Source organism: Heptranchias perlo, chromosome 10 (genome assembly GCF_035084215.1).
Source record: "Heptranchias perlo isolate sHepPer1 chromosome 10, sHepPer1.hap1, whole genome shotgun sequence".
Taxonomy (NCBI): domain Eukaryota; kingdom Metazoa; phylum Chordata; class Chondrichthyes; order Hexanchiformes; family Hexanchidae; genus Heptranchias; species Heptranchias perlo.
Window position 1 is genome coordinate 51,229,804 of NC_090334.1, and position 26,122 is coordinate 51,255,925.

The 26,122-nt window shown below is 37.8% G+C and overlaps 1 protein-coding gene across 6 annotated transcripts in view; it reads right to left on the bottom strand.

The window, feature by feature from the left end:
- Positions 1-2,538: 2,538 nt before the first annotated feature.
- The window catches only part of klc1a (kinesin light chain 1a), a 106,519-nt gene continuing 82,935 nt past the window's right edge, over positions 2,539-26,122 (bottom strand). For 3 of the 6 annotated variants that reach the window (XR_010964214.1, XR_010964215.1, XR_010964213.1), the window contains exons 15-17: positions 17,521-17,587; positions 6,645-6,930; positions 4,651-4,731 (exon numbers count right to left, since the gene is read on the bottom strand). Coding sequence is in view for 3 of the 6 variants with exons in the window: in XM_067991732.1 (XP_067847833.1) it covers positions 4,642-4,731; positions 17,521-17,587 (157 nt within the window). In the remaining 3 variants the exon portion in view is untranslated. Of the gene's footprint in view, positions 4,732-6,644; positions 6,931-17,520; positions 17,588-26,122 lie in introns of those variants that run through there. The other 3 variants (XM_067991732.1, XM_067991733.1, XM_067991734.1) reach the window with 3 other exon arrangements.

The following is a 26,122-nucleotide window of genomic DNA, read 5'->3' on the forward strand; positions in this document are numbered from 1 at the left end:
CCTTCTGTGCTGTAACCTTAATATGATTCTACAATTACAGATCTTATAAAATAGTGTACATCCCTGAAATCATAATAGTCACTTACCTAGAGTACATAGGCACTCAACTGGTCTCTAACTGTAGGCTAGCTCCAGCAGGATGGCACAGCCTTTTTGTGATGGTAGATCTTGCCAGTTTGGAACAGCTAGGAGATAAATGGAGGTTCTCAGTATGGATGTATTGGAAACAAATTGGCTTCCCCCGTAACTTTGAAAGGACATTGAGAACTGTTGAGGAAGGAGATTTCCTGGTAACCACCCCACCCCTAATGAAATATGATAGTTGCACATGTGATATATCAGAACTAAAAGGCAATTAACTGATTCCATGTGCTAGGTGAACAAGAGGCAGGTTAGGAGCACATAAGTTATTTCAGCAACTCCAAAGAACATTGAACTTTGGCAGTCATCAATAATTTATTTTTATGTAATGAAGTAGGAAAGAACAATGTTTTGTGTATCTGGAAATACACAATATATAATTGAACCATAGAAGTCTACAGCACAGGAGGCCATTCCACCCATTGGGGGTGATTTTAAACCCCAAGAACGGGTGGGTTGGGGGCGGGTGGGAGTTGAAAATAGTTGTTTTTTTGGGTCACAACTGCAAAATTTTCTGACTTTGCATTCCCAATGGGAAGCTTGTACTTTAATGCGCTGACGTTAAACCCGGAAATAAAGCCAGGTTGCAGTCGCGACCCCAAAAAACTAATTTCAACTCCCAACCGCCCCAAACCCACCCGTTCTTGGGGTTTAAAATCACCCCCATTGTGTCTGCTGGAGTAATCCAAATCCATTGCCCTATAGTTTTGAATCTTTCTCTGCTTCAAATATTTTTCTTTACAAGTAATGGTCTCTGTCTCGATCACTCCTTGTGGCAAAGCATTCCAAACTCTTTAACAATCCTCTATGTAGAGAAATTTCTCCCAACTTCATTTTAAATTGATGACCCTTTTGTCACCGACTCCACAAGCAGAGGAAATAGTTTTTTCCCATCCACTCCATCAAAACCCTTAATAATTTTAAAAACCTTCAAATCTTTTCTGTTCCAGTGGAAATAATCCCACTATTTCAAGTTTCCCATCCCTGGTATCATCCTGGTAAACCTATGCTGTACACTCTCAATGGCTTTAATGTTCTTTCTATAATGGGGCTCCCAGTACTGCATATAGTACTCGAACGGTGGCCTAACCAATGTTTGTATAAATTCATCATTACTTCTTTATTCTTGTACTTTATGTCCCTATTTATAAAACTCAAAATGCTACTGGCCTTTTCATAGTTCACACTTTCAGAAATTATGTCTTTGAACCCCTAGATCTTGCTGTTCATCCACCCTTCAGTGTGATTTCATTTAAGTGTATACTCCCTTTCCTCATTTTTGTCCTAAAATGTATTACTTCAAATTTATCCACATTAAATTGCACCTGCCACCTGCCTGTCCATTCTGCTAATCTGTCTTTCTGAAATCTTTTACAGTCCTCAATGTTGTTATGTAGGTGTTTTTTAAAAAACAGAAGTTATGGCCCCAAGCTGTTGTTCATGGTTCACTTGATACCTTGGCCCTGGCCTTAAAACACAAATACAAATCCTTGAAAACTTTGGAAATCTCCAGCATTAAGTATTCTTACATTTTGATTAGCTAAAACTCATGGAAAATTCTCAACATAAGCTCCATTCATAAGGTGCTATTATGCTTCAATTACTGATCTGTCAGTACTGTGTCTTAATCCTGTGTACGGGACATTGAAGTCCAAACAAATGTACTCTTCCAGATGATTCGTCTATGTACATCACTACCTCCATTATTTATCCACAGAAGAGCCAACAGCTCTCGGACCTGAATAGAAAGATACACAATACACACAGATGTGCTTAAAGGGACTTCTGGTGTTGCAAGTGGTTATAAAATAAAGTCCAGTAAAAGTTTGTGAATTGATAAGTCTTCAGAATAAAAAAAATCACACTGATCACTTGTGGCAAACAGAAAATACTTGAGAGGAAAGAGTATGGCGATTTTTAAATAGCTTTTGTAGGCCAAATTAAAGATTAGTAAATTACCACTGTTCCAACAAAGGCCTTCCTTACTGCAGAAAATACACCATCTGTCACTAAAGCATTTTTTTTAACATGAGGAATGGATGAAAGGGAAAGTGAAAAGAGAGATAATAGGAATGTGGGAATATGGTTTAATTGCATAGTATACTATGAGGGCCAAATGCAGATTATAAGTAGATCACAGGTGGAAAGTTAGATACATCCATTAGGATGACTACCTTGAAATTTTCCACCATCCGCCCGACGAAGGAGGAAGCCTCCGAAAGCTTGTGGAATTTAATTTAAAATAAATTTGTTGGACTATAACTTGGTGTTGTAAAATTGTTTACAATTACCTTGAAATACACAGCACAATAGGAAGTTCAAATAAAATGACCTACCATCTTTTGACAGTTTGCTTTCAGTAACAATTTGTACTTACATTTTATATCAAAAGGACCATGTTTTAAATTGCTTTTATTTCTTACTACTCATTTCACAAAAAATGTAAGTTTTATACATTTTGAACATAAATATTGTAACATAGGTCAAAAATAACCAATATACCAATGTACAGGTCTTCTGTTCTGAGAAAAATCATGACAATAATACAGTATATTCTTATCTGAACTACATCACCTGGTTACTAGTAGCACTTTAAATACCCACTTTTCCAGGTGAGTAGTATCAAAACATTACATGCAATGTCATGGCTACACAGGCTAGTCCTAGTGAAAGTGCAATACACAACTAAACATGTTAACTGGATGCAAACTCATCAGCTAATAAACGATCTCTTTAATAAACGATCTCTCTTCTGACATTAAAATCCACTACTTGCAGAAATCACTGTCCCCAGATTGGTCTTGCAATAAGATCACAGCATTCATGCATGGTTAATTTCAATTTTACTACATTACCTTCAGCTGACATTAATTTAAATTCTGGATTAGAGGCTGCAACTTGGAATAAAAGCATTAAATACATTTGCAAATCTGCAGCTTTCTAATGTAATAACTTTTGTGCAGCTACAACTAGTTTTATTTTTAGTAGCCTTAACCATCTTTGTGTACATTTTTCCTGCTATAATGCACAGAATCTAGTAAGTTATGCAGTCAGAATTTGACTCGTGACAACAGCTGCTGCAGTCAATCATTGTTATATTAAAAACTCACAAGTGCTTGTAGAACCACATGTAAACCTTTTAATGGAATTGAGAATCTATATACCTATTGACTAGGACTATTCTATTTTCACTAACTGTCATGATTTCAATCTCCACTTGCAATCCTACATTTTATCATTCCTCATTTTTAATATGTGCAAATACATTTTCTGTTAATATACAAATATAAAACTAAAAAGGGATAAAACACACTATAAAATCACATTTGTAAGCAGACTAGTGGTACCCCAGGTACTGCCTAAACAGAACATGAAATGATTACACAAGAGACAGGCTAAATATGTACACAAGTGCAAGATAATGAGGCAATGATGGATGACGTTAACTATAAAGGCCCTCAATTTCCAAATTTTAAAATATATATTGTTCGTGTAATCTTATCAGCTCCTGCAGTCTCACTGGTCACTACCGAATTTACATGCCCATATATACATCAGTAATTTCAAATATGTATCATGTTTTGTTCTTTTAACAATATGCCATTTTAAATGAAGACAAAATCCAGTTATATTCAATTATACACTATTTAAAAAAAGTCAAAGTAGCATTCAAACATAACTGTTTGATCTGCAATTTTCAATCCGAATTTTATATACTAACCAGAACACTAAGTTTGGTATGCTTTGTTGTTCAGTTATTGGTTTTGTAAAGTTCTCATGTCAGACAGCTGATTGAGGTTCTATAAAAGCAATTTTGTAATAAAAGTGACCTCCACACACATTAGCAGCACCTTTTCTTTTTATCTGAATCTAGGGATATATAGTGCAAGTTCATAGTATAATCAACCATGTATCATATCAGAGTAGTGAGGTTGTACAAGTACCTCAAAGGATTTTCTTTTGTTAATATTAAAGGTTTATTAGTAATCTGCTAACCTTTATAATACAATATCTGATATACTAGGTTACTTAATTATGTAATGACAAGTATTTGGACATCTGGTATGAGTAAGCCACATCAGTTGTTAAAAGGTAAAGTGGCCTTCATTGGGTATAGCTAATAAAAGTGGTTTACATGAGACCCTATTTTAAAACAACAAATAAGGACAAACGTAGTTGTACAAATTAACTCAATCTAAAAGATCTCACAAAAGTAGTTTCTACCCACATATCTAAAACCAGCTCAGCTGTGGCAGTGTTATTTCGTTCTTTAAAACAAATTCTCCTTGATGCTATCGGCATTATAGTAACTTACATATTGTATCAGTGAAATATTATAAAGAATTAATTACATAGGAAGATACAGTTTAAGTATTCTGATACAATATCTGAAGTTTACGGTGAGTCATTTGCAGAGGATAATATTCAAGACCTTATATTGAAAAGAAGTAATAAGAAACCGTAGCAATGAGGATCTCCTATTTCTTTCACATGGAGGGTCTAGTTCATGCCAATTTGTGATCCACAGTGCGTCAGGTCGTTATGGCTGATACTCAGACTTCTGGATTCTGTCAGACAATTATTTCGCTGCTGCAGTTTGCAAAAGATCAAGAAAAAATTCACAAGTAAGCTTTTGTAAAACATTAAAATTAATAGGTTTATTGTACAGTCTTATTTTGATGGTTAAAGATTAATGTCAATATTTTTAAATGATTAGAGCCGGTGGCACATAAGGACATATTTGCATTGCAGTGTTTTATGTGGCAAAATGAAATCAATTTTAAAAGCATTTAAGGATTTTATTACAAAATGCTTTTTGTAATTCTTGCATACTTTAAATGATTGCAAATTATGACTTCTCTTTTGGGATTCCAGTCATAACTGCACACAATTAGTTTCCCTATTTTCTAACTTGAAAATAGACAGTGGTGTATTTTTTTTTAAAAATCATTAAAAATGTTGACTGCAGTAACAGTTTCAATTGTTACCACCATTCTACAAATTGCTAATATGGAATACAAATGCAAACTGATCCTCTGAACCCAACAGTGGAAAAAGCTGGAAAATAACGATTGTGAGAAAACACAAATGTTTAAGAATAAAGCTGTGCAAAATAAAAATCAATATTGTGCAATTAAACTTTTCATCACAAAGGATACCAACAATTACATAACATTTTATCTAAGCACAAAGCGTAACTCAACAATACTAATTGCTTGGTAACCTGTGGAATATCTACTCATGCAGCAAATAAAATGTTACGAAGAATTGTGATCAACATTAACAATCGATTTTGTTTAATAATTTCTTTAATATTTTCTTTTTAAAGAGCAAATGCTAATGGCACCTGGAAACGGAGGTAGGGGGCAGTAAAAGAGAGCACAGAACTGGCTTGAAGGAGCTAACTATCCAGACCATACCTCTTCAACTGTCCCAATTTAATTAGGTTATCCCAGTTCTGTAGATAATTTCAATCCTTTCTTATTGTCCCAGCCTTGCAGCTGAGTTCCTGAACTTTCAGATATCCTCCAAAGCTAAAACTGTTGGTTCTAAGACAACTTTTTGGAATTATAGGAGTTGGAGAATAAAGCAAGCAAATACTTGATTTGTTGTTTCACATTTTAATGGTTATAGGAAAGGACTAAATTATGTACTATTAAAATATAAGGTATTACTCCTTAATAATGTGGAAAAACACAAATCAAGTACATACCAGACCAAAACTTCCATCATTTGTATTTGTGGAAACTATAACAATGCATTAAACTCACTGGAAGCAGATAAATAGTACAAAAATGAAAATATTAGGTTATTTAAATATTCATGATGTTACTCTTATAGTAAGTATCCCTTATTTCTGAGGTGGAGAGGTATGATCCAGACCATGAGGTATCTGAATTATCATTCTCAACTGCTTATATTAATTCAGCTTCCTTATACAATTGGGTTCAATAGCCTTTTCAAGCCAGCACCAGTACTGAGATCAATATTCAATGTTTAAGCTTTTAAAAAAAAATTAAATTGGACAGAAGAAAATATTACAAAAGATTATTTCTAACAATTTCAATTTCAAAAGACTTGGTGTCTTTTTAAAATTGGCCTTTAAATATTAGTATTTTCCTTGCTACAATTACACTGTGGAACTCTTCTTCTCTAATCACTTCCACCCTTTTGCTGTGATACAGCTAGAAGACAACTCTATTTTATTTACACTTGAGGAATCTGAACACCATAATTGCACCAGACATTTTAGAGTGCTGAAATGTATCGTATATTCAGTTATTTTGTATAGCAATTTTGACAATGTTACAGTAGTGTAGTGATTACGTTACTGGACTAGTGATCCAGAGGCCTGAACTAGTGATCCAAGGAGTTCAAATCCCACCACTGCAGTTTGAGAATTTGAATTCAATTTAAAAGTATGGAAATAAAAAAAGCTGGTATCAGTAGAAAGCCAACTGGCTCATTAATGTCCTTTAGGGAGGGAAACCTGCCGTCCTTACCTGTTCTGGCCTATATATGACTCCAGTCCCACACCAATGTGGTTGACTCTGAATTGGCCTAGGAAGGCACTCAGTTGTATCAAAAAAAAACTTCCATGAAGGCCCACCACCACCTTCTCAGGCCAACTAGGGACGGGCAATAAATGCCAGCCTTGCCAGCGACGCCAGCATCCAGAGAATCAAAAAAAATATCAAATCTGATTTCCCAGATTAGGCACCGTTCTTTCAGAACTATTAGGATTAAGATTGAATGATCTTCCTTGTAATTGGGCACTTTCACCTTCACCTGGAAAAAAATTTACATTTACAATAAGCATTCTATTACATTTTCTACATTGACAAACTCACCACAATTTCCTTGATAACCAGAGCAAAGTAGTCTAACAAATGAAAGTTAGGAAAAACTATCTTGGTTTCTGTAGATAAATGTTTAAACTTTAAACAAAGCCCTAGGTCTAAATACAGCAACTTACCAGAGTCAGGATTATCAGATGTAAATAGTTTATCTCACCCACCATTATCTGCTGCAGCGTTTTGTCATTTTTGATAAAGCTTTTCAATACAAGTTCAGACATTTTACACAATGTGGCATATGAATTTTTGAACTAATTACTAGTTATTAAAACATGGTATAGCTTATCTCAGCTGTGGCAACAGTTTGGGCAGAACAGGCTTCAGTGCCCCTGGGCCACAAAGGAAAAGAAAATCAGTCTGATCCTGATCGCTGGCCACAGAATCATAGAATTTTACAGCATAGAATCATAGAAAGTTACGACATTGGAGGCTATTCGGCCCATCGTGTCTGTGCCAGCCAAAAAAGAGCTATCCAACTTAATCCCACTTTCCAGCACTTGGTTCGTAGCCCTGTAGGTTACGGCACTTCAAGTGCACATCCAAGTACTTTTTTAATGAGTTGAAGGTTTCTGCCTGTACCATCCTTTCAGACAGTGAGTTCCAGATCCCCACCGCTCTCCGGTAGAAGGATGAAAGAGGAGCTGAGGAGAAATTTTTTCACCCAATTACTTTAAATCTATGCTCCTGGTCACTGACCCCTCTGCTAAGGGAAATAGGTCCTCCCTATCCACGTTATCTAGTCCTGTCATAATTTTATATCCCTCAATTAAATCTCCCCTCAGCCTCCTTTGTTCCAAAGAAAACAACCCCAGCTTATCCGATCTTTTCTCATAGCTAAAATTCTCCAGTCCTGGCAACATCCTCATAAATCTCCTCTGTACTCTCTCTAGTGCAATCACATCTTTCCTGTAGTGTGGTGACCAGAACTGTATGCAGTACTCAAGCTGTGGATATATGGAAATCTATCACCGTTCCTTCATCATCGCTGGGTCAAAATCCTGGAACTTCCTACCTAACAGCACTGTGGGAGAACCTTCACCACACGGACTGCAGCGGTTCAAGGCAGCAGCTCACCACCACCTTCTCGAGGGCAATTAGGGATGGCCTTGCCAGTGATGCCCACATCCCATGAATGAATAAAAAAAACAATGTTTTATACAGTTCTAGCATAACCTCCCTGCTCTTATATTCTGTGCCTTGGCTAATAAAGGAAAAGTATCCCGTATGCCTTTTTAACCACCTTATCTACCTGTCCTGCTACCTTCAGGGATCTGTGGATGTGCACTCCAAAATCCCTTTGTTCCTCTACACCTCATTTATTGTGTACTCCCTTGCCGTCTTTGCCCTCCCCAAATGCATTACTTCTCACTTCTCTGGATTGAATTCCATTTGCCACTTTTCTGCCCACCTGACCAATCCATTGATATCTTCCTGCAGTCTACAGCTTTCCTCCTCACTATGAACCATACAGCCAATTTTTGTATCATCTGCAAACTTCTTGATCAAGCCCCCCACATTCAAGTCCAAATCATTAATGTATGCCACAAAAAGCAAAGAACCTAGTACTGAGCCTTGCGTAACCCCACTGGAAACAGACTTCCAGTTGCAAAAACACCAGTCAACCATTACCCTTTGCTTCCTGCCAATGAGCTAATTTTGGATCCAACCAGCCACTTTCCCTTGGATCCAATGGGCTTTTAATTTTTTGACCAGTCTGCCAAGTGGGACCTTGTCAAAAGCCTTGCTAAAATCCATGTACACATCAAACGCGCTACCCTCATCAACCCTCCTTGTTACCTCCTCAAAAAACTCAATCAAGTTAGTCAGACACGACCCTCCCATAACAAATCCATGCTGACTGTCCTTGATTAACTCATGCCTTTCTAAATGACGATTTATGCTGTCCCTCAGAATTGATTCCAATAATATGTCCACCACCGAGGTTAGACTGACTGGCCTATAATTACTTGGTCTATCTCTTTCTCCCTTTTTAAACAATGGTACAACATTAGCAGTCCTCCAATCCTCTGGCACCATGCCTGTAGCCATGGAGGATCAGAAAATGATGGTCAGAGCATCCGCTATTTCCTCCCTTGTTTCTTTTAATAGCCTAGGGATACATTTCATCCGAGCCCAGCGATTTATCTACTTTCAAAGATGCTTAATACTTCCTTTCTCACAATGTTTATCCCAAACAATATTTCACACTCCTGCTCAACTACAATCTCTGCATCGTCCCCCTCTTTTGTGAAGAGAGACGCAAAGTATTCATTAAGAATCATACCCACATCTTCCGCCTCCACACATAGGTTATCTTTTTGGTCTCTAATAGGCCCTAATCTTTCCTTAGTTATCCTCTTATTCTTTATGTATTTATAAACCATTTTTGGGTTTTTCGTTAATTTTACTTGCCAATATTTTTTCATGCCCTCTCTTTGCTTTCCTAATTTCCTTTTTAATTTCACCCCTGCACTTTCTATATTCCTCTAGGCTTTCAGCAGCATTGAGCTCTCAGTGTCTGACACAAGCTTCCCTTTTTTGCCTTATCTTACCCTGTATGGTCCTTGTCATCCAGGGGGCTCTAGATTTGGCAGTCCCACCCTTTTTCTTTGTGGGAACATTTTTACTCTGAACTCCTGAATGCCTCCCACTGCTCTGACACTGATTTACCTTCACGTAGCTGTTTCCAGTAAACTTTTGCTAAATCGCTTCTCAGCTTAGTAAAATTGGCCTTTCCCCAATTTAGAACTTTTACTCCTGTTCTATATTTGTCCTTTTCCATATCTATGCTAAATCTAACTAAATTATGATCACTACCACTGAAACACTCACCCCACTGATACTCCTTCCATCAGCCCAGCTTCATTCCCTAACACTAAATCCAAAACTGCACCCTCTCCCTCTTGTTGGGAATGCAATTTAAGAATTCTGCGCCCTCTATACCTTTTGCACTGATTGTATCCCAGTTAATATTAGGGTAGTTGAAATCCCCTACTGTTACTGCCCTACTGTTTTTGCACTTCAGAAATTTGCCTACATATTTGCTATTCTATCTCCCTCTGATTGCTTGGTGGGGGGGGGGGGTCTATAGTACACCGCTAGCAGTGTGACTGCCCCTTTTTTGTTCGTTAGCTCAACCCATTTGGCCTCATTTGATGATCCTTCTAACATATCATCCCTCCTCACAGCCGTAATTGTTTCTTTAACCAATATTGCCATGCCCCTCCTTTTCTATCGCGTCTGAAAATCCTGTAACCGGGAACGTTGAACTGCCGGTCCTGCCCCCGTTTAAGCCATGTTTCAGTAATAGCTAAGATATTGTACTTCCACGTGTCTATCTGTGCCCGTAGTTCATCTGCCTTATTCACTACACTCCTTGCATTGAGATATATACCATTAAGCACTGCCAAACTCCATTGTTGTCTAGTTTCTAACCTTTGTTTCCTCTGCCTTCCGAACTCACTTACTAATTTTCTGCCTTCCATTTCCAGCTCTGCTTCTCTCCCTTCTGAATCTACGCTCAGGTTCCCATCCCCCTGCCAAGCTAGTTTAAACCACCCCCCACACAGCACTAGCGAACCTCCCCACGAGGTCATTGGTCCCGGCTCCATTGAGGTGCAACCCATCCGGCCTGTACAGGTCCCACCTCCCCCAGAACTGGTTCCAATGCCCCAGAAATCTAAAGCCCTCCCCTCCTGCATTGTCTCTCCAGCCACGCATTCATCTGCTGTATCCTCCTATTTCTATACTCGCTAGCGCGTGGTACCGGGAGTAATCCGGAGATTACTACATTTGAGGTCCTGCTCATTAATCTCTTTCCTAACTTCTTAAAATCTGCCTGCAGGACCTCATCCTTCTTTCTAACCATGTCGTTGGCACAGATATGGATAAAAATATATCCGTCAACTATTTATTCATTTCCCTTACTAAAGCAATTAAGAATTGTGCTTTCATCAGTGTTTTTGGTAAGGTATTCCATGTTCTAACAACCTTCTGCATATAAAATACACACCTAACCTCTCCTTTTGTTCTTATACATGGTGATCTTAAATTTATGCTCCGTAATTATCAGCCAAAGTGTCAGCCTTGGCTCAGTGGTTGTGGGTTTAAGCCCCACTCCAGTGACGAACATATAATCTAGGCTAACACTTCAGTGCAGTACTGAGGGAGTGCTGCACTATCAGAGGTACTGTCTTTTGTACAAGATGTTAAACCGAGGCCCCGCATGCACTCTTAGGTGGATGTAAAAGATTCCAGTGGCATTTATTGAAGGTTTACCCATTAGCAGTTTCTCTGTAGGTTTACCCATTAGCAGTTCAGCCCAGTTTACTATGGTCAATTTATTTCTCATCCCTTTGAAGCTTGCCTTTCCTAAAATTAAAACCTTGGTTCGTAACACTCCCTTCTCCCTCACAAACCCAATATCAAATTCAATAATACTATGGTCACTATTTGCAAGATGTTCCCTTACCATTAGATTGTTAACTAATTTTGGTTTGCTATTCATCACTAAATCCAGAATGGCCTGTTCCCTTGTCGATTCCAAAATATATTGTTCTAGAAAACTGTCCTGAATACATGCTAGAAATTCATTGCCTTTACTACTTGAACTTTTCCGCTTCTCCCAGTCAATGTGAAAATTAAAATCTCCCATTATAACACTTTGTTTTTGCTAAAGGCTTCCCTGATTTCCATATTTATACATCCCCCCCCCCACTACATCACTACTATCAGGAGGTCTGTAGACAACTCCTACCAGAGGCTTGCATCCTTTGATGTCTGTTAACTCTACCCAATCACCCTTACTGAAATCCCCTTTCTACTGCGGTAATTTGGTCTTTTGTCAATATTTTTACACCCCTTCCTTTCCCAATTTCCCTGTCCTTTCGAAAGATCCGATAGCCTGGAATATTTAGCTCCCAATTATGCTCAGGTTGTAGCCAGGTCTCTATATTGGTTACATTATACCCTTTAAGCTGAATTTGTGCTTCTAACTCATGTTTTTTTAAATAAAAATGCTAGGTGCATTCTTGTGCAGAACTCTTATCTGGGTAACTGTCCCCACCCTGCCCCTATGTCCTGCTGGTCTTTTTCTCACCTTTTGACATAGTGTGGATTTACTCCTCCTCAGTCTCCATATCTGCTGTAAAATGTTATGATTCTCTTTCTTTGTACCCAGCAATCTCCTGAGAACAGGATGCTATATCTGTCATGTGATGGCATTATTCCTCAGGTCAATGTCATCCAATACTTAGACCCATTTAGACTTTTGTACAGCATTCATCTTCTGGAGATTGATAAAGCTACCTCAAAAGGAACTAACCATAATTTATGTTTTTCTAAACATGAATTACCTAATATTTTCAGTAACTCTTTCCAATAGATATTCCTTAGAAAAAAAAAATCACCATATACAACCTCCAAAAGTAAACTCATCCAAGCTGCCACATAGATTCAGTTTTCTCCCACAAACGGCAAACACCAGCACTTTACCCAATAGCAAGAAATCGACTTCAGTAAATGAACACATGGGCTTATTTTTATTTTGCACCAAATATAAGAATATTAGAGTTAAAGGCAGAAATTCCATGTCAGTGTAGAGATGATGTCATAAACTGGATTTATTCTATGATTTAGATGGATATTTAATAGGAACGTAGGAACAGGATTAGGCCATTCAGCCCCTCAATAGGAACGTAGGAACAGGATTAGGCCATTCAGACCTTCAAGTCTGTTCCGCCATTCAGTTAGATCACGGCTGATCAGTATCTTAACTTCATCTATCCGTCTTGGTTCAGTAACCCTTATTACCCTTGCCTAACAAAAATCTATCAATCTCAGTTTTGAAATGTTCATAGGAACAGGAGTAGGCCATTCAGCCCCTCGTGCCTCCTCCGCCATTTGATAAGATCATGGCTGATCTGTGATCTAACTCCATATACCTGCCTTTGGTCCATATCCCTTAATACCTTTGGTTGCCAAAAAGCTATCTATCTCAGATTTAAATTTAGCAATTGGGCTAGTATCAATTGCCGTTTGCGGCAGAGAGTTCCAAACTTCTACAACCCTTTGTGTGTAGAAATGTTTTCTAATCTCGCTCCTGAAAGGTCTGGCTCTAATTTTTAGACTGTGCCCCCTACTCCTAAAATCCCCAACCAGCGGAAATAGTTTCTCTCTATCCACCCTATCTGTTCCCCTTAATATCTTATAAACTTCGATCAGATCACCCCTTAACCTTCTAAACTGTAGAGAATACCACCCCAATTTGTGTAATCTCTCCTCATAACTTAACCCTTGAAGTCCGGGTATCATTCTAGTAAACCTACGCTGCACTCCCTCCAAGGCCAATATGTCCTTCAGAAGGTGCGGTGCCCAGAACTGCTCACAGTACTCCACGTGCGGTCTAACCAGGGTTTTGTATAGCTGAAACATAACTTCTGCCCCCTTGTACTCTAGTCCTCGAGATATAAAGGCCAACATTCCATTTGCCTTCTTGATTATTTTCTGCACCTGTTCATGACACTTCAATGATCAATGTACCTGAACCCCCAAGTCCCTTTGGACATCCACTGTTTTTAACTTTTTACCATTTAGAAAGTACCCTGTTCTATCCTTTTTTGATCCAAAGTGGACAACCTCACATTTGTCTACATTGAATTCTATTTGCCACAGTTTTGCCCATTCACCTAATCGATCAATCTCGCTTTGTAATTTTATGTTTTCATCTACACTGCTTACAATGCCACCAATCTTTGTGTCATCGGCAAACTTAGATATGAGACTTTCTATGCCTTCATCTAAGTCGTTAATAAATATTGTGAATAATTGAGGCCCCATGACAGATCCCTGCGGGACTCCACTAGTCACATCCTGCCAATGTGAGTACCTTCCCATTATCCCTTCTCTCTATCGCCTTTCGCTCAGCCAACTTCCTAACCAAGTCTGTACTTTTCCCTTGATTCCATGGGCTTCTATCTTAGCTAACAGTCTCTTATGTGGGACCTTATCAAATGCCTTCTGGAAGTCCATATAAATAACATCCATTGACATTCCCCTGACCACTACTTTAGTCACCTCTTCAAAAAATTCAATCAGGTTTGTCGGGCACGACCTACCTTTCACAAATCCATGCTGGCTCTCTCTGATTAACTGAAATTTCTCGAGGCGTTCAGTCACCCTATCCTTAATTATAGACTCCAGCATTTTCTCCACAACAGATGTTAGGCTAACTGGTCTATAATTCCCCGGTTTCCCTCTCTCTCCTTTCTTAAAAAGCAGAGTGACATGTGCAATTTTCCAATCTAAAGAACTGTGAAAGATTATAGTTAGGGCATCTGCAATCTGCTCACCTATTTCCTTTAAAACCCTGGGATGGAAACCATCTGGTCCTGGGGATTTGTCACTCTTTAGTGCTATTATTTTCTTCATTACTGTTGCTTTACTTATGTTAATTTTATCGAGTCCCTGTCCCCGATTCAATATAAGTTTTCTTGGGATTTCCGGCATGCTATCCTCTTTTTCTACTGTAAATACTGACGCAAAGTAATTGTTCAACATGTCCGCCATTTCCCCATTGTCAATGACAATATCCCCACTTTTAGTTTTTAAGGGGCCAACACTGCTCCTGACCACCCTCTTTTTCCTAATATAACTATAAAAGTTCTTCGTATTGGTTTTGATATCCCTTGCAAGTTTCTTTTCATACTCTCTTTTTGTAGCTCTTACTATCTGTTTTGTGACCCTTTGTTGATCTTTGTATCTTTCCCATTTGCCAGGATCTGTGCCATTTTTTGCCTTTTTGTATGCCCTTTCGTTATGTCTTATACTGTCCCTTACCTCTTTAGTTGTCAATGGCTGTTTTTTTTGGCAAGTAGAGTTCTTGCCCCTCAGGGGTATAAACTGATTCTGTATCACGTTAAATGTTTCTTTAAACATTTCCCACTGATCATCAGTCGTTTTACCCATTAACAGATTTGCCCAGTTTACTGTGGACAGTCTCTGTCTCATCCTATTGAAGTCGGCCTTGCCCAAGTCTAAAATCTTAGCAGCTGATTCACTTTTTTCCCTTTCAAACACTACATTGAACTCGATCATGTTATGATCACTATTGGATAGATGTTCACGCACAGTTAAGCCGTTAACTAAATCTGGTTCATTACTCATTACTAAATCTAGTATGGCATGCCCTCTTGTTGCCTCTAGGACATACTGCTGTAGAAAACTATCCCGGACACACTCAAGAAATTCACTACCTTTCTGACAGTTGCTAGTCTGCTTTTCCCAATCTATGTGAAGGTTAAAGTCCCACATTAAGACCACTATGCCTTTCTTACACGCTTGTCTAATCTCTGCATTTATACAATCTAGCACTTCAGAGCTGCTGCCAGGGGTCCTATACACAACTCCCACTATAGTCTTAGATCCTTTCCTATTTCTCAATTCAACCCATAAGGTCAATTGATCTAGCCTCAACAGCTTTTTTTCCTGAGTGGGGGGTTCAAGATTTCCACTACCCTTTGTGCGAAGAAGTGCTTCCTGACATCACCCCTGAACGGTCTAGCTCTACTTTTAAGCATATGCCCCCTTGTTTGGGACTCCCCCACCAGAGGAAATAGTTTCTCTCTATCTATCCTATCAACTCCTTTAATCATTTTAAACTCAATTAGATCACCCCTTAATCTTCTATATTCAAGGGAATACAAGCCTAGTCTATGCAATCTATCCTCATAACTTCACCCTTTTAGTCCAGGTATCATTCTGGTGAATGTGCGCTGCACTCCCTTCCCAAGACCAATATATCCTTCCTGAAGTGCGGTGCCCAGAACTGAACGCAGTACTCTAAATGCAGAGCTTTATATAACAGTGACATAACTTCCACCTCTTTATATTCCAGCCCCCTTGAGATAAAGACCAACATTCCATCAGCCTTTTAAAATTATTTTTTGTACTTGTCCATTAGCTTTTTTAGTGATTTTTGTATTTGGACCCTTAAATCTCTCTGCTCCTCCACAGTTCCTAGCTTCTCGCCATTTAGAAAATACTCTTATCTATCTTTCTTAGGTCCAAAGTGGATGAACTCAAACTTCCCCACATTGAACTCCATCTGCCAGTTTTGCCCACTCACTCAATCTATCAATGTCCCTTTGCAACTTTCTGGTCCCATCTACATTATTTACTGTGCCACCTAACTTGGTGTCATCAGCAAGCTTGGATATATGGCTCCCTAATCCTTCATCCACATCATTTATAAATGTAGTGAAAAGCTGAGGCCCCAGTACAGATCTCTAGGGGACACCACTTATAATCTTATTGCTCAATTCACAATATCTATTCTATATGTTCTGGCTAAAAGTAACCAGCCACAGTATTGATTAGTTCCTTTGCTCTAAATTATTAATTCATTCTTAACAATGGAGCTAGCTACCACATTTTTAAGATAAAATATCTTAGGATACTGTAGACTGTGCAACACAGACAGCACTAACACTGCATCTTTGTTTTGGAGTTACCCAACAAGAAAAGGTTAACTAATCTTTTTCAATAAAGAAACATGGGGAAAAACGCAGTAGTTGTGTTGAGAGTAGATTTTGTATGCCTTTGAATCAATACTGATGAGCTGTAAGATTCGCCCTTTAAAGCAGGAAGGAAAGTTAGCAGACAGTTAGAAATTCCATTGGAAAAGTTTATGCCCACACCAGTACATGAATATATATGTTAATACACAAAGATTTAAAAAGACCATTATGTACCTGCATGTTAATAATTATTTTCTATTTATTAAATAGTAAGCAAAAGGCAAAATATTCTAGTTAGTAAAAAGCATTACTTTTTAATTATCCCACAGGTCAGTTAGCAATTAGTAAAATGTACATCTATATATAAAGCATTTATTGAGGTTACTTTATGAATATTGAGGTTACTTTATGAATTGTTAGTTTCAATAAAGGTTACACAGTACAGAATGCTGAAGTCAAGATAGATGGATTGAAAGCATTCGGGATCAAATTCATGCCCTTCTCCAATATTTTGTTAGAGACGCAAAGGTTTGAAACATTTTTCCATTATCAGAGAGAAACTCTCCAGCTAATTTCTATTCAAAATGGAAATTCCTGAATTTGTTTGCCATCATAGGAATAGGTCAGTAAGAATCTACTGTTAACACATTCTACACTCTGTACTGACTCCAGCATTCCTTACAGTATGTAACAGGGTTAACACAAAAACAAGGGGGGGAAATTAGATAGGAGCAGCAGTGTCTTATCTGAAGCCAGCAGTAATTAAATGTGACACACAAAGGCATTTAAAACACAAACTTAATTCTGGCAGAAAAAATTACTTACAAGAAAATGGTAGTGAAAAGACAGCAAGAAATAGACATTTCCTGATGGTGTATATAAAAGTGAAGTAGTTCACATAAAAAAAAATTTTAATAAACAGAAATGTAAAACATAATCTGTTTATAGGATTCTTCAGCCCAGACACTGCCACTGATATTGACTGGTAAAAAATGCATAGGGCTTACTTGAAAAGGATCTTCAGTAGCCTTGCCACCTGTGTTAAGTACATTCAAAGAGCTGGCACGCTTCATGCTGCAACCATGACAATGACATGCAAGGATAAACCAATCAGAATTACTGCAAACTAAAGCTCGAAGTGACAAAGCACAACAGATTTTAAAGCACAGTGACTTATTCTAAACTCACCTAACAAATAAAACGTGTTTCCTGGTAGCTTTTGAAGTCACAGATATACTTTATTCTTCACACATGAAGGAAGAAGTCACTGTTACAAACTCTGCTAAAATAATTTGGTTTGGAATCACTTCTTATTTTCATACTCATGTGTGTGATAAGATAAATTTCTGATTGAATTTTCAAAATGGAATAGATTTTCTTTAGGTCAGCGTGTAAATTAACTGTTGTATCCCTATCATGATATGTGGCAGACATTAATAAGATTTCTAAATGAAATCAGATGTAATCTAAGATTCATCTACCAGTAATTTCTAAATTTTAATGTTAAAATCATTGACTATGCTTTGTGAATAAAAGATTCTTTGTAAAATTGTTCTATTTACCAGTAATAATTGCCATTTTCTCAAGACAGCATTATACTGATTTTAATTTAGTTGGTTGACTTAACTATTGTTCTTCTCTATGGACCATTAAGTCTAAATATATTTTGCAGCTAATATGAATGGCATAGATCACAAAAGAAAGAAAAAAAAAGAGAAAAAGGTCAAGCCAAAATAAGTGTTAGAAAGTTTTGCTCAGGCATCAATCAAGCCTGATGGGAATGTTGAAAATCTTGACCCAATCTTGCTCTAGCAGACTAACATCCAAAGATCCAGTCAGTGTAATCCTGATTGAATGCATTCGGAGTTCAAAAGACTCTTCCTCAGCACCAGTTACAAGTGCATCACACTTGTATTCAGAACTCTACATTGAAACTGCATGATCCCTCTTTGTTTTGCATCAAAATGTTTTATGCTGAGCTTTGTTCAGGCATTTACTCATACCTTGGCAACACTGCTTTGCTTCAAAATATTTCATGTTTTCCCTGACACAGCAATAGAGTCAGAGCCATAGACCATTAACATCCCATGATCTAGAAGATTGGAAAGGTGCTTCAAACAAAACAATAATTATTTTTTCCTCTTTCTATCCCAATGAAATAACTTGGTTCTACTTGATGCACCTTGCAGCCCCACTGTGATCTAAAACAAATCTTGCCTAACTGAGGCAAGCCAGTTTGATTGGCAGGCTACTTTGGACTTGAAGCTTATTAAAATAAATCACAGAATACACAAAAATTGTTAACAATGCTTTACGGTTTTCAGTGAATGCTCAATACAAATGATAAACTCAGGTTTTGAAATACTTTGTTGGACTCAAAAGGATTTTAATTCAAAAAACAAATCAAATGTTAAAAATCTATGTATGTACATGTGTATTTATAGATACATACATTTTACAAATGAAACAGTAACAACGCAATAAGATTATTTTCAACACCTTGTATTTAGAAATCAAATTCCAATTTTATTTCAAGAAAAAAGTTCTCAGTGTGATGTTTTAAACCAAATTCTTCTTCCTATACTATAAATCTACTTGAAACTTCCCTACATTGAGAGTGATTATTTTTTTTGTTTCTAGGTTTCCTTGGGCACCTATAGCCAAGATGGGTCAATAATTTAGGTTTTTACTAATAAGGACCAGTAATCCCTTAGATAGTATTATTGCAACTCTCCTAATAAACCATGTATACCACATGCTAAGTTTCTTTTAAAGATAATATCTGGCTATTTAAAATATATTGGAAAACAGAATCTCATGGACATCTTGTATGCAGTAAGACATGTCTAGGAATGATACCATTTACAGATTATTTCATTTAAATGATTAACTTCAACAGAAAATAACCTACAGACACCAAAGCAGAGTTAAGATCTCAGCAGCAACCCCCCCAAAGTGGAAGCGTTCAGTCAGACTGCAGAAAGACTCGATTTAAGTATTTAAAATGATGAAGGGACTAGACTGTGTACAGGTGGACAGAATTTTTGAATTAGATAAGTTAGGGTAACAAGGTTAGAGTTCAGAAGATTTTTCTTTTCCCACAGGATTACTAATCTTTGGAACAGGTTGCCAACACGTGCAGTGGATGCGTATTTGCTGCAAACGTTCAAAAAGGAGCTGAACAAGTTCCTGGATGCGACTGATAGCACTACGTACAAAAGGTAGGTAGGATGTTGGATAATGTACCTTGTGGTCATTGTTATCTCCTGGAACTCGTTTTGATTGTCTTCGGGTGGGAGAAATTTCCCAAAATCCTTTTTCCACCCCAAATTAGCCTAGGGTTTTTCTTTAATCTAGTTGTTTTGCCTCTCCCAGGAGATTACATGGCTCCTGTGGCTTGGGGAGTATTGGGGGTCATGTTGCTAAGTTGCAACATGACTGAAAGGGACAGACTTGATGGATCAGCGGTCTTTTTCTGACTGTCTTTTTGAATGCGAGTATGTATGTTTTTATTCACTGTAATTTCAGTTACTTAGCAGTACTGCTTTCTTTTTTAAAAAAAAAACTAAAATAACTCTCAGGATTGGCAGCATTTGCCATGACTACAAAGGAAAACTGACCCTTAAAGGGATCTATGCTCACCCCATTAGCTTAATGATGAAACAATGCCAGAGGTGCTGGTGACATTTACAAAACTCCATATTTCTTACATACCAGTATTTATTGGCTTCATAAACAATAAGTGTAGTAATCAGTTTAGTGGTACTTCTCTTCTATTTTCCTAAACAAAAGCTACCTCAATAAAATACTTAAATACTGGGACAAAGGCTTCAACTCAACAACATGCAAAAGCAAATTACAGAGTGAACATTCAGCACAATTTAATGTATCCATTCGATGAAAATCTGATTTCCATATGAAAACTATTATAAATGGGTTACTTTTATTCAAACATTTAAGGTTGATTTTCCATTAAACCCATCAACACAATGTAATGGTAGTAAAATATTTACGATAGAAGACATACATCACTGTTGAAAAAAGCACATTTTGACAAGAAGAAATGAAAATGTAACATGGCCCCCCAAATGCCTGAGAATATAAAGTCACTGCACATTGTGGTACTGAGCCATAAAGACCGGGAAGGTGCCAATTTTGATTCCTGGACCTTGCTGAGTTAATTTATCTTAACTGTGGGGGAGGGGGAAGAAAGAGGAAATTAGCCACTATTGCTACTCTTTGACTGCTATCCAGTGACATCTTGTGTGCGCGCTGACATTCAGTAAAGACAGGATTAGGTATGGCTGTAATACTCATCATAGACAAAATAGCCAAATGCTATCACTGTAATACTTCACACATTAAAAATGATCATTTGGTTAAAGCCCTGGAGGGTTACTTGAGCTTGTGCAATTGTACCCAGCATAAATCATATCATAAGCAGAGGAGAAAATTGGGATAGGTTTATATGTGTTCCTAAAGGCAAGACAAGACATTTGAAATTGTTTGGTTTTCTTACATGGTCTCAACAGTGCCAAGACCAGACAGTCACAAGGGATGAGCTTCATTGTCTACTTATCTAATCTTAGCCCTCCCAGAGTTAAGACTACTAAAACCAGTGAGGAGGTTATCCAATCACAGGAAAGAAACAGGACATTCCAATTCCACCAACTTAATCCAATTCTGATCATTAGTTCTATGTAGTACTATGATCAGAAAGTGAAAGCGGCATGGTCTAATTGTCTGCTCTGCAAGTTATAGTGATGAGTGAATGAATGTGAAAAAACAGGGAGGAAATGAGATTAGATTAATATTTTAGGCAGAATGATATTTTCATTAAGTAGCAATCATGCATATTGCAACCAACCTAGGACCAACTGTAAACTGCTGTCCTCACTGAGCTAAGTCAGCACAGAAGAGGGATCAAACTTTGACCTTTCAATCTGTATAATTTAGATATACCATTTGATGCATTTACCCACTAAGTCATCAGCAGACCTATGCGTCATTGTCCTGTATTTAACAACACATTTATTGGATAAGGAGTTAAAAACCTTTCTTCCAAACTATCGGTATCAACTGGGCTTACATTACAAATTAAATAGGTAATTCCTTTAATTACTGTAAATGGAGATAAGAAATAATAATTGAGAGTTCTTTGTCAGTACTTCTATATTACATATTTAAGCAACCTGCCATCTTCTCAGTAAAATATACAACAGAACTCCTAGTTCCTATGTACAGCATAAAACAATTACTGAGTGAGAATGAAGCCACGGTGGGGGGAAGAGAAGGAGGAATGAATTAAACAGCTGGGCAATAAATTAGACAATGTAAGAGTAATGGAAGAAAAGCAATTATTTATCCATTAAATATAATCTGCTTGGTCATACAAAACAGGGATCTTCTAGTGTGACAAACAACGTCTAGTGCTGCATTCACACTATACTATAAACCTGCTCGTAGTGTGCCACTACTCTGCTTTCAAATGGCTCACTTTAATTCACAATGGAGATGGTCTACATACAATCTAAAAAAAAACTAACTATGTAATCCAACTGTTACTGGCAAGGATAAGTAAAACACGGCTGTATTATTGATCAGGTGATTTAAAACACACACAAGTGGTTATCAAAACAGGAGAATGGGCAGTGTACCTTATATATATTGGAGCCAATAAATCAGATTTGGTTTTAGAATAAAGTGGTTATCACTGTGATAAAAACACACACTATTTTGGTTCTTTATTAACTGGTTGCTTAATATTTTTCAGCTAACATAGATGTATGAGAGCAAAGTTTCATTCAAGTGATGTTAACACATTCTGTTCAAATAAAAGACTAATTCCATATTTATTCAGGAAGTTGTACTAATTATTTAGCACAATAAATCTTAATTTACCAAATGAATGTTAAGCTACCCTTAGCAATAAAACCAGTACAAGTCTCTTTTTACCAGAGATTTAGACCATAACTGGCAAAAATTGTGATAAAACTGTCACTGTAAAACAGAGGTGAAGATACCAGATTATTTTTCTGGGTCCAGTATGGGTTAATCTTAAAGATAGGGGATGGCAAGTAGGCTAAATGCAGCATTGTTCAGTTCAGCAGTTGTGTGTATCCATCTAGTTGTGCCCAAGGAACTTCACTTTTAAGGCTCTTTTCTGAATGCATCATAAGGGATATGGATAGTTGAGGTTATTCTATGACAGAATGAAGTATTGTTGGAGGAATAACTGTGTAAATACTGTATCTAAACTATATAAAAAGAGATCTCATTTACGAAAGCAATTAAACGCTGAAGAAAATGGCAAAATATCTCAACTCATGGAAAAAAGGCTGACTGCAAAAACTGAACAAAATACAAAATTGAAACACAAGTAACCTCGATTGTAATTAAAAGTTTTTCTTTTTAAATATAGTATTGCCTAGTTGCAAAGATGCTGAACAAACTATTGGTCTCAATAGAATGGTCATAATGTAGCAGTCTAGCCCGTATCCATTCTCCCCCCCCCCCCCTCAATTTAATAAGGTAAATGAAAGATCAAATTACTAATAACTTACTGGTGACCAAGTAATTTTTACCACCTGCTCATTCCATTCCCAGGGATGTACTGAATTAAAAATACACAGGCCTGAGATTAATATTAAAGTTACATTTTAAACCTTTGGACCTCATTATTGCTCTGTTAATAAAGTATTTTTTTTGACTAATGAAATTCAGGCAAGTTTCCCAATAATTGAAAGAAAGTTTAAAATTCTAATTTCACTGAGATTAAGAACATTTTACACTTTTTGGCACATATTTATTTTTCATTTTTACACATGATGTCATCATTGCACTTGACAAAAGAAATTTAAAAGATGATACTGTTATGGCAAAATTTGCTTAGCAATAAACAAGAAACAATTCTGGCTATTTTCTCCAATACTGGGGAGATAGGGGAAAAATGTGAGGGATCTCACTTCTGACCACTCTGCAGTAACTTTTTCTGTGGATGTCAGGAAAGGACAGGATTGGGCTCAGTCATGAGGTCTCTTACTGTCGAATAGTCTGCTGACACTCACTGCCTAGCTACGTATGAAGATTAGATTGCTTGGATAAAGTACCAGAGGGCTGTGAACCGCACCTCACCAACAATCACTGCTCTCAGGAGAGGAAGGGAGGGAAAAATTATTTGAAGAAGGCATTTTGATTATCTCTGACCTTTAACTTACTTCCCAGTGATTTAGCAAACTATTGTCAAAACTGTCCGACTGTATTAGTTGCTTTGAGATGTTTGAACTTTTATAAAAAGTTTGATAAGAAATCATAATACCAGATTAACTAACTATCTGGAACTGAAGGCACATCTAAAATAAAAGTTATTTAACACAATCATGGAACCAGAAAAAAAATATTTGGTGGACTTCATCACAGTTACATTGGTATTATTACATTCTTGCAGCCTCCTTTGAGAAATAAATAAAGCAGAAATTTATAATTTGGTCAATGGAACATTCTTGTTCCTCCCACAACACACATTTGGATTGGTGCATTTTTATTGGCTGCTTTTACCAGACAAGGTTAACATTTCTTCATGTCTTCAAAGCGCATCACATTTTGGCAATTGCCTTGTACCTCAATGGCCTCACACATCCTTATCATGTTATGAACAAACAAATCGATGAAGAATTTTTTTTTTACAATGACTGAAGTCAGTAACAGAGACACATGCAAATTCATTTATTTTCCTCTCCTGCCTTTCTCTCACCCTATCCCCAATTTCAACAATTGCCCTCAGTGTCTGGCTGGGAAAGATTACATTAAATTATATAGAATTTTACAGCACAGAAACAGGCCATTCAGCCCAACAGGTCTATGCCAATGTTTATGCTCCATATGAGCCTCATGCCACCTTACTTCATCTCATCCCATCAACATAGATGGAGGGGTAAGAGAGTAAGAGCTCCCACTCCTAATTACTATGCAGGAACTCTTAGGAAAGTTTGTATGTGTGTACATTAGACATTGCTGGGCTCAGGTACCCTACTATTGAACAACCTACTAACAAAGAATACGAGGCATCACAGGCTAGCCCAATATTGTCCTTGCCCAGCACTCAGAGGTGACACTTTTTTGGAGGGGCAAAGAGATCTAGGAAATTTTATGAATCCACTTTTACAGATTTACAATAAGTGTTTATCAAATGCACATGACTACTTTTGTAAAAAAATTATTTCCCAAACATGAGCCTCCCTCCCCCAACCCCCCAATTGCAGGCTGCCTCCCTCCCCAGCCTCACCGATGGCAGGCACCTCTCCCCACCCCCCAAAGCCTCGCCCATAGTGGGCCTCCTCCCATCCCTAGCCTTACCGATCGCAAGCTTCCTCCCACCCTCAGCCCTCCCGATCGCGGGCCTCCTCCCTCCCCAGCCTTACCGATTGCGGGCCTCCTCCCTCCCCAGCCTTACCGATCGTGGGCTTCCTCCCCACAGCCCTCCCACCCGCCGGCCAGGCTGTCCATTTGGCCGGGAAATGATCTGCAAATTTGCGAATGATACAAAACTATGTGCAAGCGTTAGGACTGTAGAGTATACAAAACTACTGCAAGCAGATCTCAATGTATTGGGAGAATGGGCCCGTATTTGGCAGATAATGTTTAACTTAGAAATGTGTAGTGTTATGTATGTGGGCAGGTCTAATGCTTAATATACATACACCCTACAGGGAATAGATTTGAATTCAGTGGTGAAAGAAAAAGATATGGATGTTATATCACTCTAAAAATTCACAATCAATGTCGTGAAGCTATATCTAAAGCAAACCGGATACCAGGTTGTGTTCGCAGGAAAATTCACTGCAAAAAAATTTCCATTTTGTCCTTGTACAAGACCGTAGTTAGGCCTCATTTAGAATACTGTGTCCTGTTTTGGTTCCCTCTCGTGGTGGGGATACTGAGGCTTTGGAAAGGATGCAGAGAGGGGCTACAAGATTGAATCCAAGTTTAAAACACCGTAGCGATCCAGATAGGCTTAAGGAGCTGGGTCTGTATACTTTGGAGAAGCACAGACTCAGGCGAATTGATTGAGGTTTATAAAATAATGAAGGGACTAGATTGTGTTTACATGGACAAATGATTTCAACTGGATAGGCCAGGGGCAACAACAGGGTCACGCTTACAAGTTAAGTCAGGGTAGAACTAGGTTGGATGTTATGTGGTTCTTCTTTTCCCCAGAGAATAATAGACCTGTGGAACAGGTTGGTGGCTTGTGCAGTGAATGCTGATTCGCTGTATACCTTTGAGAGCTCTGGACCCGTTTCTGGTTGGGGTGGATTTCACGTACAAGAGCAAAGTATCCTGTAATGTGATCAATGTGATCTCCTGGACTAGTTTTCGTCAGCTAAAGGGGTCAGAGAGGAATTTTCCAGATTGTTTTCCCCGATTGTCCTGGGTTTTTAAATCTGGTTTTTCGGAATCTCCCAGGAGATTCCATTCACTTCTGCTGCCCATTTGGCATGTTCAGCTAAATCTGGCTAGCTCAGCAGCAAGGCTCATTTTATTCCTGACTATCCAATCGCCTATTAACAAGTTGTCAGGCTAATATATTTCCTACATTACAACAGTGAT